Source organism: Orcinus orca, chromosome 8, assembly GCF_937001465.1.
Source record: "Orcinus orca chromosome 8, mOrcOrc1.1, whole genome shotgun sequence".
NCBI classification, from domain to species: Eukaryota; Metazoa; Chordata; class Mammalia; order Artiodactyla; family Delphinidae; genus Orcinus; species Orcinus orca.
This window is the reverse complement of record NC_064566.1, coordinates 78632526-78648025: the sequence shown is the minus strand read 5'-3', so window position 1 is coordinate 78648025 and position 15500 is coordinate 78632526. Positions and strand designations below refer to the sequence as shown.

General features: G+C 37.1%; 2 protein-coding genes across 2 annotated transcripts in view; one reads left to right on the top strand and one right to left on the bottom strand.

The window, feature by feature from the left end:
• The window catches only part of LOC125960271 (glutamate carboxypeptidase 2-like), a 65751-nt gene that overhangs the window by 23443 nt on the left and 26808 nt on the right, over window positions 1-15500 (top strand). The window contains exons 5-7 of the mRNA XM_049714137.1: window positions 4621-4746; window positions 5538-5724; window positions 8791-8884. Coding sequence (XP_049570094.1) covers window positions 4621-4746; window positions 5538-5724; window positions 8791-8884 — 407 coding nt within the window. The remainder of the gene's footprint in view (window positions 1-4620; window positions 4747-5537; window positions 5725-8790; window positions 8885-15500) is intronic.
• On the bottom strand, window positions 1323-3517 carry LOC105748744 (riboflavin kinase). The gene has a single exon (XM_049714136.1). It carries the CDS (start codon window positions 3333-3335, stop codon window positions 2868-2870), a length of 468 nt encoding a protein of 155 aa, XP_049570093.1. The 5' UTR covers window positions 3336-3517; the 3' UTR covers window positions 1323-2867.

Below are 15500 nucleotides of genomic sequence, written 5' to 3'. Positions count from 1 at the left end.
GGATAGAAAGCCCAGAGATAAACCCATGTATCTATGGTTACCTTATCTTTGATAAAGGAGGCAAGAATATACAATGGAGAAAAGACAGCCTCTTCAATAAGTGGTGCTGGGAAAACTGGACAGCCACATGTAAAAGAATGAAATTGGAAAACTCCCTAACACCATACACAAAAAAAACCCTCAAAATGCATTAAAGAACTAAATGTAAGGCCAGACAGTATAAAACTCTCAGAGGAAAACATAGGCAGAACACTCTATGACATAAATCACAGCAAGATCACAGCAAGATCCCTTTTGACCCACCTCCTAGAGAAAGGGAAATAAAAACAAAAATAAACAAATGGGACCTAATGAAGCTTAAAAGATTTTGCACAGCAAGGAAACCATAAACAAGACAAAAAGACAACCCTCAGAATGGGAGAAAATATTTGCAAATGAAGCAACTGACAAAGGATTAGTCTCCAAAATATAAAAGAAGCTCATGCAGCTCAATATCAAAAATCAAGCAACCCAATCCAAAAATGGGTAGAAGACTAAACAGACATTTCTTCAGAGAGGATATACAGATTGCCCACAAAGACATGAAAGGATGCTCAACATCACTAATCATTAGAGAAATGCAAATCAAAAGTACAATTTGGTATTACCTCATACCAGTCAGAATGGCCATCATCAAAAAGTCTACAAACAATAAATGCTGGAGAGGGTGTAGAGGAAAGGGAACCCTCTTGCACTGTTGGTGGGAATGTAAATTGATACAGCCACTATGGAGGTTCCTTAAAAAATTTTAAAATAACTACCATACATACGACCCAGCAATCCCACTCCTGGGCATATATACCCTGAGAAAACCATAATTCAAAAATAGACATGTATCACAATGTTCACTGCAGCACTGTTTATAATAGCCAGGATATGGAAGCAAACTAAGTGTCCATCATCAGATGAATGGATGAAGAAGATGTGGCACATATATACAATATAATATTAGCCATAAAAAGAAATGAAATTGAGTTATTTGTAGTGAGGTGGATGGACCTAGAATCTGTCATACAGAGTGAAGTAAGTCAGAAAGAGAAAAACAAATACTGTATGCTAACACATATATATGGAATCTAAAAAATTTTTTTTTTCCCTTGGTCAAGATTTATTTCAAGGCCTGAAAACACTAATTGAAAATGGCCCTACTGCAATTTCTTATAATAAATACTTTATATATAAAACTTAAAAAAATGTAGACACTGTTAACTAACTCCTAAACCACACACTATAGGCTTTTCAAAAGCAATAGTTATTTAACAAAATGTAAGGTGGCAATATCAAAGAATTTTCACATTTAATGAGGACACAATCAGTCGCAAGCTACTCACACACAAATCTTTTTTACACTTTCCATGTTTGTTTTTAATTTTGTTTCACAGAACCACTGATAATTGAGGCTTCTTTCAAGTACAGGATTTCTAACATTAAATTACATTTTCTAAGTATTTCTTTAAAGAAGAAATGAAAAAGACACATACTACACTGTTTGCCATAAATTCATATACCAAAAAGTCAAAACAATCCAACTGAATTTATTCCTGCTTCCCCCTTCTCCGACATTAGCTTTAGATATTCTTCTAAATATTATATAAACAGTTTTGTTAAAATCAGTTCTCATTTATGCAGATTAGGGGAAAATGGTTTTATAATGAGTTATCTTTAAAATTATCTTCTAGATAGCACTCTTTAGCCTTAAATTACATTGTGCACACACAACTACAACAGTCGGCATTTGCTCAGGAACATACAGTCACATTAAAAACAAATAGCTTTGTATTTCATAGTTTAGTTGGGTCTTAAATAGTTTCCCTAGGGGAGGAAACAAGTATTTTGTGTTGTTTAAGAAACTGGTATATATAAATGAAATGCTAGGTGTTCGTTTAAACTTTGAGGAAACCTACAGATGGACATTTGGGTGTTTTCTCTAAAATGCAAGAGATATGCACTTAATCACTGTTCATATAGTGAAGCGATGGGACGGCAGATACAGACGCAGATGAAACTCTACATTTTGTAAATGTAAAGTTGGATATTCTAAATGCAAGAACTGACACTGAGAATTATTTACAGGAAACAAAGGTTAAGAAAAATGTTGAAAAATATCTACTCTTAAAAAGAGAGAAGTGTTACACTACACAAAAATGAGAACTAGAGATTCGAAAAACACTCATTTTACGGTTTTAAAAGAAAAACAAAAAAATAATAGGGAGTCTAGACCAATTAGAACTGAGGCAGCTGTAACAAAAATGGAACACAGTACAATGATTTGAGCCCTTAAAGGAAATGACTAACTAAAGTGAAATATCACAAGTCTTCATGTCTATAATAATATATAAATGCACAAAATATCAAAATTACAAATTCTGGATTTTTCCCCTTAGGTTTGTAATAAACTGTCAAACCTCTGCTTAATATAGTTATTTTTATGAGCCTTCTGATTAGCAGAGCATGCTATACAGGTACATGCATGCTAGAATTTTACCATGAGAATTAATAGTTCTCATCTCAAACCACTGACTTGCCTGTTCCCCATATTTATATATATTTCATTTCCATTATAAAACACTTAAGACCTTTCTAGTGGTACATTTTAATCAACATATTACATTAAAAAGAATCTTGATTTTTAAAATGAACCTTTTTAGTACTGTAACACGATGGGTTTAATTGAACAGTTGGAATATAATATGGTAACTACATTGTACTGTTTAATTCACAGCTGTAGGAAAATTTTTGATTTTTAAAATATAACCAAGATGAGACTGTAGAGTTATGAGCAGTAATATATTAGAAAACAGTTAATGAATAAATAAGATGCTTTTCCTTCAGTGGCCATTCATTATTTTGCTTTTAGGAACCTGGAAGAAATTGTCTTCTTTGAGTTTCAAATGTTCTGGTAAATCTAGTCGTTTCTTAGCTTCCTCAATATCACCTTGAATTGCTGAAATAAGTGACTCTAAAGAATCAAAGTTCTTTTCTGGTCTGAGGTAGCCAACAATGGCCACGTTGAGAATTTCCCCATAGAAGTCCTCTTTGAAAGTATGCATGATATGAGTTTCCATGGACTTTTTTGTATTCTTGTAGTACGGGTTCCATCCTACGCTCACCACCATCTTACGGACGTCTCCACTTCCAACACTGGCCCAACCATAATATATGCCAGTGGATACATCAGCTGGAAGATTATCTACTACTTGTTCAGGAAAGTTAGCTGTAGGGATGCCCAGCTGCTTGGAGCCGCGACCGAAGCCTCGCACCACCTGGCCGCGGCAGAAGTACGGCAGGTGCCTCATGACGCCGTCCGCTCGGGGTGCGGGCTGCGGTCCAGAACGCGCGTCCGGCGGAGCCGCCGTCGAGGCGGTGCCCGGACGCCCCGGACCAGCCGGGGGACGCGGGCGGGAGCTCCGCAGGCCGGCCGGCCGGGCGAGCGCACGGGCGTACAACTGGCCTAGCAGCGCGGACGACACGCCATAGCGAGACGCTCACGCCACTGACAGAGGTGCCGGGCGACTCAGACGCTGCGTCTGGGCTCCGGAACGCCGGCGACGGCGGAAGTGCGGCTGTGGGCGGGGAGCGGAGCGGGGTGGCTTGGGACGGCCCCCCTAAAAATTTTTTAAAAAGTGGTTTTGAAGAACCTAGGGGTAGGACAAGAATAAAGACAAAGATGTAGAGAATGGACTTGAGGACACAGGGAGGGGGAAGGGTAACCTGGGACGACGTGAGAGAGTGGCATGGACATATATACACTACCAAAGGTAAAACAGATGGCTAGTGGGAAGCAGCCGCATAGCACAGGGAGATCAGCTCAGTGCTTTGTGACCACCTAGAGGGTTGGGATAGGGAGGGTGGTAGGGAGATGCAAGAGGGAGGGGATATGGGGATATATGTATACCTATAGCTGATTCGCTTTGTTATACAGCAGAAACTAACACACCATTGTAAAGCAATTATACTCCAATAAAGATGTTTTAAAAAATCCAAATAATAAAAAATAAAGGAGGGATACATTTCTCTTCAAAAATAATCTAGGGAGTAGGTGAGCAGAAAAAATGTGTGAAGAACACTGATCTAATCTAACAGGCCATTTTACAAATGATAATCTTGATACTCCGAGATGGTAGCATACTCGCACCTAATCCTGAAGCCAGACCCGTAAAGCAGTATTACCTGACATTTCTTTTTTACCTGGTGGTGTGAAGACCCATTGTGAATATACTTCAAAGAGAATACAGCTCTCATCTAGGTCTTTTTCACCTCGGATATCTGACCCCTGCCAAATTGCAGTGTGTATATTTATGTGTATTTTTCTGACGAACACTTCTATAGTTTTATGGTCACTTTACAGGAGACATCAACATAAACAGAACTTAATAGTTAACTCATAAGTCTCTACCCAGGTAATTGCCTTCTTAATTCAAGTTCATTTCTCTGTTGAATCTCTTACCTGAGGCTCATGCTTTTCTGACCCTCTTGCATACTCTTGTCTCTTACCTCTTTCAAAGATGTGAAACAGTCTTCACGCAGAAAAACCTCTTTTATTAAATCTTACTTGTAGTAAGTCATCCGTGATCTCAACAGGGTGACCTAGTCTATGTTAACTACGCACAAACTGAAGACTTCTTTAAACTAGAGCGGGACATGAAAATTAATTGCTCTGGGAAGATTCTGATTGCCAGATATGGGAAAATTTTCAGAGGAAATAAGGTAAAAAATAATCTTTTTTTCTTTTCCACAAAAATAAAAAGTTATATTGTATCTTACATGGGTAGAACCACATCCTTAAAACTTTTGGAGGACTGTGATCTTCTCATACTCTGTACTAGCCCACCTAATAGGGAAGATACATTTTCTAGCTTATATACAGGCGTTTTAAACTGGGTCATTTGAATTCGGCCAGGGTAGAAGTTCAGGGAAACAGAACAGGTTTTTTCCATACCTACACATTATGCCTGTGGTCTACAAAGAAGCATGCATTTGATTTGTTGTTAACCTTCAGTATCTTTGTTTTAAATGTTACCTTTGAAAATATTTACTAAATTAAATTTTAGTATTAATTCTTATTATAGGTAATGAGAGAAACCAATTTATACACAGCAGTTTTGAAAGTTACTATCACTTAATTTGGCTTGATTTGCTAATATTTTTTCCTCTTTTGTGGGAAACTAAATTTCAGAAATATTCCCTCTCAACCATAGAAGAAATGGGAGTCTAGTCTGTGGAGTCTACTTGCTTATTGTGCTTCTAGACTAGAGGAAGGAAGTAGCACATACTCACTACCACTAATATGTACATTTTTAAAATCTGCTGCTCTGAGGGCTGATTCAGCCCTGGAAACTCATTTTTAGAGCTTGCAGTAGGAAAAAGAAAAAGCCAACTCTCTGTGAGATGTCCCTTGTTTTAAGTCTAAGGATAAAAGATTGAAGATAAAGTTTAGCTACTTATTTAAGAGTAATTTTGAGTTACCAACCTAAAATATGAAAGACTGTCTATTCCAGGTTAAAAATGCCCAGCTGGCTGGGGCCAAAGGGATCATTTTGTACTCAGATCCTGCTGATTACTTTGCTCCCGGGGTGGAGTCCTATCCAGGTGGTTGGAATCTTCCTGGAGGTGGTGTTCAGAGTGGAAATATCTTAAATCTTAATGGTGCAGGGGACCCTCTCACACCTGGCCTCCCAGCAAATGGTGAGTGACCAGGCCTTAATCATCACAAAAACCTTAACATTGTAAAGTGATTTTACCAAAGGATTTCCTTTGACACATGGATAAAGTATGTCTTTTTCTCGTTCTCTTTGTGTCTAAGAATAAAGGAATTTGAACGCAGAAAATTGTTGGTTCGGGTCCCTTATCCCTTATTTGGAACCCTCGGGTCTCATAGGTTTTGAAATGCAGACATTTTCAGATATTTAAAAGTAATATGGTGCATATACCATTTCTTGCATAACATTCACATAGGAGGCTGGAACATAAAATGGGAAGCAAGCATGTAAATATTTTTGCAGTAAAATGTATGAATAATCATATTAAGCAGAGGAATGTAAGTAATATAGTCTGTCTATTCAAGTCAGATCTTGCTTCCAAATTAGTTTACATCAGATCATGTTTTGTTGACAAGTAAATTCCCCCCAATTAATGGATTTCACAGTTTTTAAAATTTCTAGTTGTAGATAAGGGATAGTAGAACAAAAGAAGTTCTATAAATCCCTGAAATGACATTTAGAATTTAGAGCCTAGAAAATGCTTATTGTATCATTGCTGTATAAAGATAATAGTGATCACTTTCAAGGAATATTTCCTAAATGCTAGCTCTTACATGCCTTAACAACCCTATAAGCTTTGTTATGTTATTATCTCTACTTGACAGAGGAGGGAAGCGAGACTAGAAGTAAGCAAACTCTGCCCTAGACCATCACACCACTAAATGAGGAGTGGGGATTCAAATTCAGATGGTCTGGCTCCGGAGTCCACATGTTTGTCTTATGCTGAAATGCTCTGCTGTAAAACAGTAGATCATTAACAAAGGGAGCTAATTTATTTTGAATGTACTCAGCTAGTTGATGACATTTACAAAAATCTGTGATCACTTAATTTGTGTGGTTTAAAACTAACTAAGGTGTGTACCTTGGATAAAATAGGTTACCAAGTATCCATGGCATTTCCATATTTATATTTCATCTGGTTTTTCTATCAAATTGTAAACTCCTTTAAAGTTTATGCATTTTGGCTTCGTAAATCTTCTTGGAATATAGTACATTATCATAGATTTTTGTAAAGCAATACATATTATCCTATAATAAAATCACTTAAGTCTACCTGAACTTTACTTACTTAGCCTTTTTATTCCCAAGCTTTGAAAAATGCAACTTCTCCCAAGCTCTGTTGGTTATATAAAGTTAAAATTGTACCTCCTGCTGATGCAGGGGACACGGGTTCGTGCCCCGGTCCGGGAAGATCCCACATGCCGTGGAGGGGCTGGGCCCGTGAGCCATGGCCGCTGAGCCTGCATGTCCGGAGCCTGTGCTCCGCAACGGGAGAGGCCACAGCAGTGAGAGGCCCGCATACCACACACACAAAAAAAACATGTGAACATAAAATAAGATTAACTGGACTATTTCTGTTTATTATCCTCAAATTTAAAAGATGACATTGTAGAAAGAAAAATCATGTTATCCCTGTGAGGCTTGCATTTGTTGAATTCCCTTTTGTGCCCTATTTTTTTCTTTTCCTTTTAATTTTAGTTTTTATTATGGAATAGTTCTAACATACAAAAAAATAGAGAAAATTATCACCACTTTGTCAATCTTATTTTATCTCTTCGTCTTTCCTTTTGCATTATTACCCTAAAGAATTTTAAAACAAATCCCATGCAACATATTATTATGTCATTTTACTATAAAAAGAATAGCTTTTGCAATCCCCTAAAGCTCTTATAATTTAAAACTTTGAAGAAAAAAATGGAAAAATAGCTCTTATTTTTCTTAAATCTGAAGAAATGACAGAAAATGTGTTTTTATTTTGAGGTAGAGTTTACATGTAACAAAACGCACAGGTCTTGAGTTAATTCAATAATTTTTTTAAATTACATGTATCTATATCACTCAAAATAAGATATAGGACATTTCTATGACTCCAGAAAGTTCTCTGGTGCCCCTTTCTGGTCAATTTTTACCATATTCCCCTAGAAGCAACCACTTTCTGATATCTGTCATCATTGATTAGTTTGGTTTTGAACTTCATATAAACGGAATCAGATAGTAACTATTCTTTTGTGTGCTGGTGTAAAATCAAATAACAGTCAAGCTAAGAAGAAAGAAAAGAGAATTTTATTTGAGTCAAACTGAGGATTATAACCCAGGGAACAGATTTGCAGAAGCTGTGAGAACTGTTCCATTGGTCAGGAGTTAGAGATGCAATTTTATACATTTCTGAGACAAAGAATTTCTGTGTTGTATTGACAGGTTAGCATTCTACATAAAGTTGATCAAAGATGTTTTGGTCAATACAACTCCCTGTATGGGATGAAAAAGAAACTAAAATAACCTGAAAATTGTCTGAATAAAGCAACCATTTTTCTTAAAGGTGATTACATCCTCCTGTTTGAGGAGGTCTGGTTAATGTACAATACAGATGCACACTGAACATTGGGAAAGGCCTACCACAAAGCAGGCATATTATTTTTTTCCTTTCTTAGTTTGATTTCCCGGTCATAGAAAAATTTATGATTTTCCCTCATCATTTGCCTTGCTGCTCTCACTCAGTACAACGATTAGAGATTACTCATGTTATTGTGTGTGTTAATAGTTTCTTCCCTTTACTTGCTGAGTAGAATTCTATTATGGGACTGTTCTACAAATTGCTTATTCATTCTCCTATTTACAAACAGCTGGACTGTGTCCCATATGGGCTACCTAGATTCAGCTGCTATGAGCAATTTTGTGCAGGTCTTTTTGTGGGCATATGTTTCCATCTTTCTTGGGTAAATACCTAGGAGTGTAATTGTTCTGCCATAGGGCATAATTCAGCATAACATTATTTTTCAAAGAAGTTATTTAAAGTGACTCTCTAATTATACACTCTTACAAGAATGTATGAGAGTTTCAGTTGCTCCACATTTTCGCTAACATTTGAAACTGTCTTTCTAATTGTAACAGTTGTAGTAGATGCAATTTAAGAATGTGTTTAATCTGATTTACAGAGAACATTTTGAAAGGGACTCCATTTTTATTAGAAGTATGTTCAACTTTTTTTCAGAATATGCTTATAGACGTGAAATCGCAGAGGCTGTCGGTCTTCCAAGTATTCCTGTTCATCCAATTGGATACTATGATGCACAGAAGCTCCTAGAGTAAGTTTGTAAGAAACAAACCGATGGCTATTTGGGTAATTCTCTTTACTGGCAATCTTCAACTTTCATGCTTTTATCTCCATTATTTGATACTGAAGTTTTCTGTGCTCAATTTTTACCATACCCCCCTAGAAGCAACCACTTTCTGATATCTATCATCATTGATTAGTTTGGTTTTGAACTTGATATAAATGGAATCAGATAGTGTCTATTCTTTTGAGTGTTGACAGAAAATCAAATAAGCATACAATTTATCACCATTTTATAGAACAGTGGTTCTAACCTGGGATTTGCTTTAAATACTGGTATCCAGTGTGTGACAGCCATGAAAGTGAGTCTTTCAGATCATCAACTGTGGGGAGTGTCATTGATAAGGTGCTCCACTGTGTTTTGAAATCCATCACCCTGTTTGTATCAAGGCCATGCTTCCCATAGATGCTCCCAGTCAGTAACTAAATGCAGCAAGGGTACTAAATGAGGCCCATTACTGGGAGGCATGGGACTCCTCTGATGGGAGACTCTGGCTCAGGACTCCCTGACAGCCTTGCTATCAAGGGATTGTGCCACCAGCATTCTTCTTTCTTCTCTTTCTCTTTTACCCCATTTCTGACCTGCATTGCAGTCTGATGGCTTTCTCAGCCTCTCTTAGCTCCCTTGCTATTTCCTTCACACGCCTTTCCCCTAATAAATCTCTTACTTATTGAAACCTCTTATTGTCTACTTCTTGGTGGACCTGGAATAATGCCCTTTGAAAGCATCTTCCATTGATTTTCATCTTTATCCATTCCACTTCTTCCTCTGCTTTCACTATTGAAGCTTCTCCAAAGTTGTTATTGTTTAACCTGACATTGGAGCTCTTTCCTCTTTCCTGTCCTGCTTTCTCTCATCTGCATGTCCCTTCTTCTCCATTATCCTTGAGGAGGGGAGAGAGCACTGACTTCTCTGAAAGTAGAATCACTGGAGACCAAAGCATCCGGCCAGTTAGTCCCTTTTCTTCTTTGAGTTTAAGGCATTCTTAATCATTTTATTCTAGAATGTATAAGAAAACTTATTTATGACCTAGTTCGGTGCCCTCATTTTTACAGGTGAGGAGGCTGTCATCAGAGAATTGGAGGTGTCTGTCCAATTTAAGGGCAGATTAAGGAATAGCAAGCACCCTGGTCTTTTTTTCTTTTGAGCTCTTAGCTTTACCACATGGGTTAAGATTCAGGATGGGGCACAACTTTTGAGGGCACCACGGACTATGTGTTTGTGTAAATATAAAGTCTAAATATTCATTATATTTAAAAGGTGAACGTGATTGTAGCTTTACCTGTGATAGTGGAAAATTATAAACAACACAAATCTTCAATAATTGATAAGTAGTTAAATATATTACTGTCTATGACAGTACATGAAGCCATTAAAATATATGTTGTACAAGAGTATTTAACAATGTGGGTACATGCTTATGCTATACTATTAAATAGAAAAAGTAGATTTCAAATATATATATATATATATAAAATCCCTAAATTATATGTTTTAAAAAGTGAACCTGTATTATCTTTGTAGTTAGAAAAAGAGTGCATGGAAGGAAAGAAGGAAGGATTATACAGAATTGGACGTGAGGTTTATTTCGCCATGTCTACCATTTGACTGCTCTGGTAAACTAGTTGAATTTGGCTATGCCCTAACTGGGTAGTAGAATTATTAATACTTGATCAAAAAAATTACCAAATGTATTTAAGTCAGCTTTAGTAAGTCATTTTGTAAATGCAGTCATCATTAAATAACATAAATTCTATGAAAGTATATTTTGCATTCAAAACACCATGATTAAAAATGAATTTTGGGATGATCTGTGTATACTAAAAGCAATAAGATAATTTCTGTTTTACCATCCATACCTTCTAAGGTATAGTGAAATGTTCTAGACTGGAATTTAGTCATAAAACATTTTAAGAACATGTAATTTGTTTATGAATTTAATTGGGAGTATTTACTCCCTCTGCATAATTATCTAGGGAGTGTGCTACATATCCATTATAGTCAGTTCTCATATTCCCACAAACGGTTAGCAGTGTAACATTATGTATTAATTAGAATAGACAGTATTTTACAAATTGGATATATCATAAAATGAAAGTTTCTTAACAAGTATTTGAGAAGAAGAGGAGAGACATAAAGTTATATAATGGCCCAGGTATGCCGACAACTTTAATAAAAAGTTGATGAAATGTGAATTATAGAAAAAAGAAAATTGTGTTTACCTAGGTGGGAGAAAAGGGGAACAGGGTGTGTGTTCTTTCTTATTCTTTTTTGCATCTGTACTGAAGGGAATGTGGTTACATGGTTTCTTTTTGTTTCCCTGAGTAACTATCAGGATTATAATGACAGCAACGACAATAATAATAAAGACAATGATAATAGCATCTAACATGCATAGAGTGCTAATTATATTCTAGCACTTACTTTTTGCTAAATGATTACATACTGTTTATCAATTAGCCCATAAAACAACTACATGTGTTAGTATTGTGATAACTAATTTTACAAATAAAGAAATCAAAGTTCAGAGAGTATGTGATAGATCTGGGACCCAAATTCATGTCTGATGTAAAAGACAGCTTTGTTGAGCATCACTTATTCTCTATTCAACAGCACAAGCATTTAGGAGGCATTTCTTTGTCAAGACACTGTCTCATTCTTGTGTCTCTGCTCAGAAGACTTTTAATGGCTTCCTACAGCCTGTCCACTCAAAGTACACTTATGGAATGGCCTCTTTTTGTCAAGCACTGTGATAAGAGTATGATTTATATATAGACTTTGTTCTCAGGGCCCTCAAAATATAGTATAGAAGCTCACAGCTAAATAGAGGCTACATGACGAAATTCTAGCACATCATTTTCTGCCCATCTAGCTTGTTCCTAATTTTTAAGAATTAAACTCATTATTTTGAGATAATTGTGATTCACATGCAACTGTAAGTAGTACTAAAGAGTCCCTCTAGGCCATTTATCCAGCTTTCCCCAATGGTAACATCTTGCAAAGTATAGTACAATATCACAACCAAGATACTGATATATTTCTTTTCATACTCATGACACAAAACATTTCCATCATCACCAGGATCCCTCATGTGGCCCTTTTAGCCACACCCACTCCTTTCCTGTCCCCCTCCATCCATACCCTCTAACCTTAACTCCTAGCAACTACTAATCTGTTCACCATTTCTATAATTTCATCATCTCAAGAATGTTATATAAATGTATACCCTTGTGGGGTTTTTCTTCACTCAGCATAATTCTCTGGAGATTTGTTCAAGTTGTTGTATATATAGTTTTTTTCTTTTTAATACTGAGGAATGTTCCGTTGTATTTGGTATCACAGTTTGTTTCACCATTCAAAGAACAACTAGTTTGTAGCTATTATGAATAAAGCTGCTACAGATAATCATGTACAGATTTGTGTGTCAACGTAAGTTTTCATTTCTCTGGAGTGCAATTGCCGGGTCATATGATAATAGCATGTTTACTTTTGTAAGAATCTGACAAACCTTTTCCATAGTGGTTGTATCCTTTTACATCCTACCAGCAATATAAAAAAAACACAGTTCTTCCAATCCTTTTATAAGCACTTGTATTCTGACATCACAAAATATTTCAGGTTTGTCTTGTATTTTCTTTCAATATTTCTAGTTTTCTGATAATTTTCATCATGAATGGATGTTGAATTTTCCCCAGTGTTTTATTGTTGCTGTGGTTGTTTGTTTTCTGCATCAATTTTTCTGATTATGTGGTTTTTCTTAAGCCTGTTAATGTGGTATATTACACTTTTTGATTTTTGTATGTGGTATCAGTCTTGCATTCATGGAATAAATCTCACTCGGTCATGGTGTATAATCCTTTCAAAATGCTGTTGAATTTGGTTTTCTAGTATTTTATTAATGATTTTTGTGTCAATATTCATATTTATCTTTAGTTTCCCTGTGATTTCTTTATCTGGTTTTGGTGTCATGGTAATGTTTGTCGCATAGGGTAACTTTAGAAATGTTCCTTCTGTTTTTCTAAAGAGCATGTGAAGGATTGGTGTTTATTCTTTACTGATTGCTAGCATTCAGCAGTGAAGCCATATGGGCTTCTCTTTCAGAGAAGTTTTTTTTGTTTTGTTTTGTTTTTTTGCGGTAGGCGGGCCTCTCACTGTTGTGGCCTCTCCCGTTGTGGAGCACAGGCTCCAGACGCGCAGGCTCAGCGGCCATGGCTCACTGCTGAATGGCTCACTGCCTGTGGGATCTTCCCGGACCGGGGCACGAACCCGTGTCCCCTGCATCAGCAGGCAGACTCTCAACCACTGTGCCACCAGGGAAACCCTCTGAGAAGTTTTGATTACTTGTTATAGCCTACTTACATTTTCTCTTTCTTCAGTTTTGGCAGTTATATCTTTTCAGGAATTCATTTCATTGAGGTTAATTGGTTGGTATATAACTGTTTATAGTGTTCCCTTATAATCCTTTTTATTTCTGTAAAGTCAATAGTAGTATTCCCTCTTTTGTTCCTGATTTTTAGTCTTTTCCCCTTTTTTTCTTGGTCAGTCTAGCTAATGATTTGTCAATTTTGTTGATCTTTTCAAAGAACAAACTTTTGCTTTCATTCATTTTTATCTTTTTTTCTAGATTCTATTTTGTTATTTTTGCTCCAGTCTTTATTATTGCCTTTCTTATGCTTATATGAATTTAGCTTTCTTTTCATTGTTGAGTTTCTTTGGGTGGAAGATTAGTTTATTGATTTGATAGCTTTCTACTTTTTTAATATAGGTGTTTACAGCTATATATTTCCTTCTAAACACTGTTTTAACTGCATCTCATAACTTTTGGTGTCTTATGTCTTCATTTTTATTCATCTCAAAGTTTTTTTGTGTGTGTGTGGTACGCAGGCTTCTCACTGTTGTGGCCTCTCCTGTTGCTGAGCACAGGCTCTGGATGTGCAGGCTCAGTGGCCATGGCTCACGGGCCCAGCCACTCCGCGGCATGTGGGATCTTCCCGGACTGGGGCATGAACCCGTGTCCCCTGCATCGGCAGGCGGACTCTCAACCACCGCACCACCAGCGAAGCCCCCATCTCAAAGTATTTTCTATTTACTCTTGTGATTTTTTTCTATGAGCCATTGGTTATTTAGGGTCAGTGTTTAATTTTCATATATTTGCAAATTTTCCCAATTTTTTTCTGTTATTTTTTTTCCTCAGAAGTTTATTTTAATTGCCTAGCAACACATTATCATAAATTACTCTCAAATTAATTATTTGGCTTCAGTGCAGGATCATTTATTAATGATGGTGGCAGTCAGCATCCATACATGGCTATTCTTAGACCACTGCTTTCTTCTTTTCTTTCTCTCTCTTTTTTTTTAAATTGGAGTATAATTGCTTTACAATGTTGTGTTAGTTTCTGCTGTACAGCAAAGTGAATCAGCTATATGTATATGTATATCCCCATATCCCTTCCCTCTTGGACCTCCCTCCCACCATCCCCCCATCCCCACCCATCTAGGTCATCACAGAGCACCGAGCTGAGCTCCCTGTGCTGTACAGCAGGTTCCTACTAGCAGTCTATTTTACACATGGTACTGTATATATGTCAATCCTAATCTCCCAGTTCATCACACCCTCCCCTTCCCCCAATGTGTCCACTGCCAATTCTCTATGTCACCCTCTCTATTGCTGCCCTGCAAATGGGTTCATCGGTACCATTTTTCTGGATTCCACATATATGCATTAATATATGACATTTGTCTTTCTCTTTCTGACTTCCTTCACTCTGTATGACAGACGCTAGGTCCATGCACATCTCTACAAATGACCCATTTTCATTCCTTTTTACAGCTGAGTAATATTCCATTGTATATATGTACCACATCTTCTTTATCCATTCATCTGTTGATAGACATTTAGGTTGCTTCCATGTCCTGGCGGTTGTAAATAGTGCTGCAATAAACATTGGGGTTCTTCCCTGGTGGTGCAGTGGTTAAGAGTCCGCCTGCTGATGCAGGGGACACGGGTTCATGCCCTGGTCCAGGAAGATCCCACATGCCGTGGAGTGGCTGGGCCCATGAGCCATGGCCGCTGAGCCTGCACATCCAGAGCCTGTGCTCCGCAATGGGAGAGGCCACAGCAGTGAGAGGCCCACGTACCGCAAAAAAAAAAAGAAAAGAAAAGAAAAGAAAAAAAAAAGAAAAGAAAAAAAGAATAAACATTGGGGTGAATGTGTTTTTTTGAATTATGGTTTTCTCAGCGTATGTGTCTAGTAGTGGGATTGCTGGGTCATATGGTAGTTCTAATTTTAGTTTTTTAAAGGAACGTCCATACTGTTCTCCATAGTGGCTGTATCAATTTACATTCCCACCAACAGTGCAAGAGGGTTCCCTTTTCTCCACACCCTCTTCAGCATTTATCATTTGTAGACTTTTCGATGGTGGCCATTCTGACCAGTGTGAGGTGATATCTCACTATAGTTTTGATTTGCATTTCTCTAATGATTAGTGATGTTAAGAGTCCTTTCATGTGTTTGTTGGCAATCTGTATCTCTTCTTTGGAGAAATGTCTACTTAGGTCTTCCGTGCATTTTTGGATTGGGTTTTT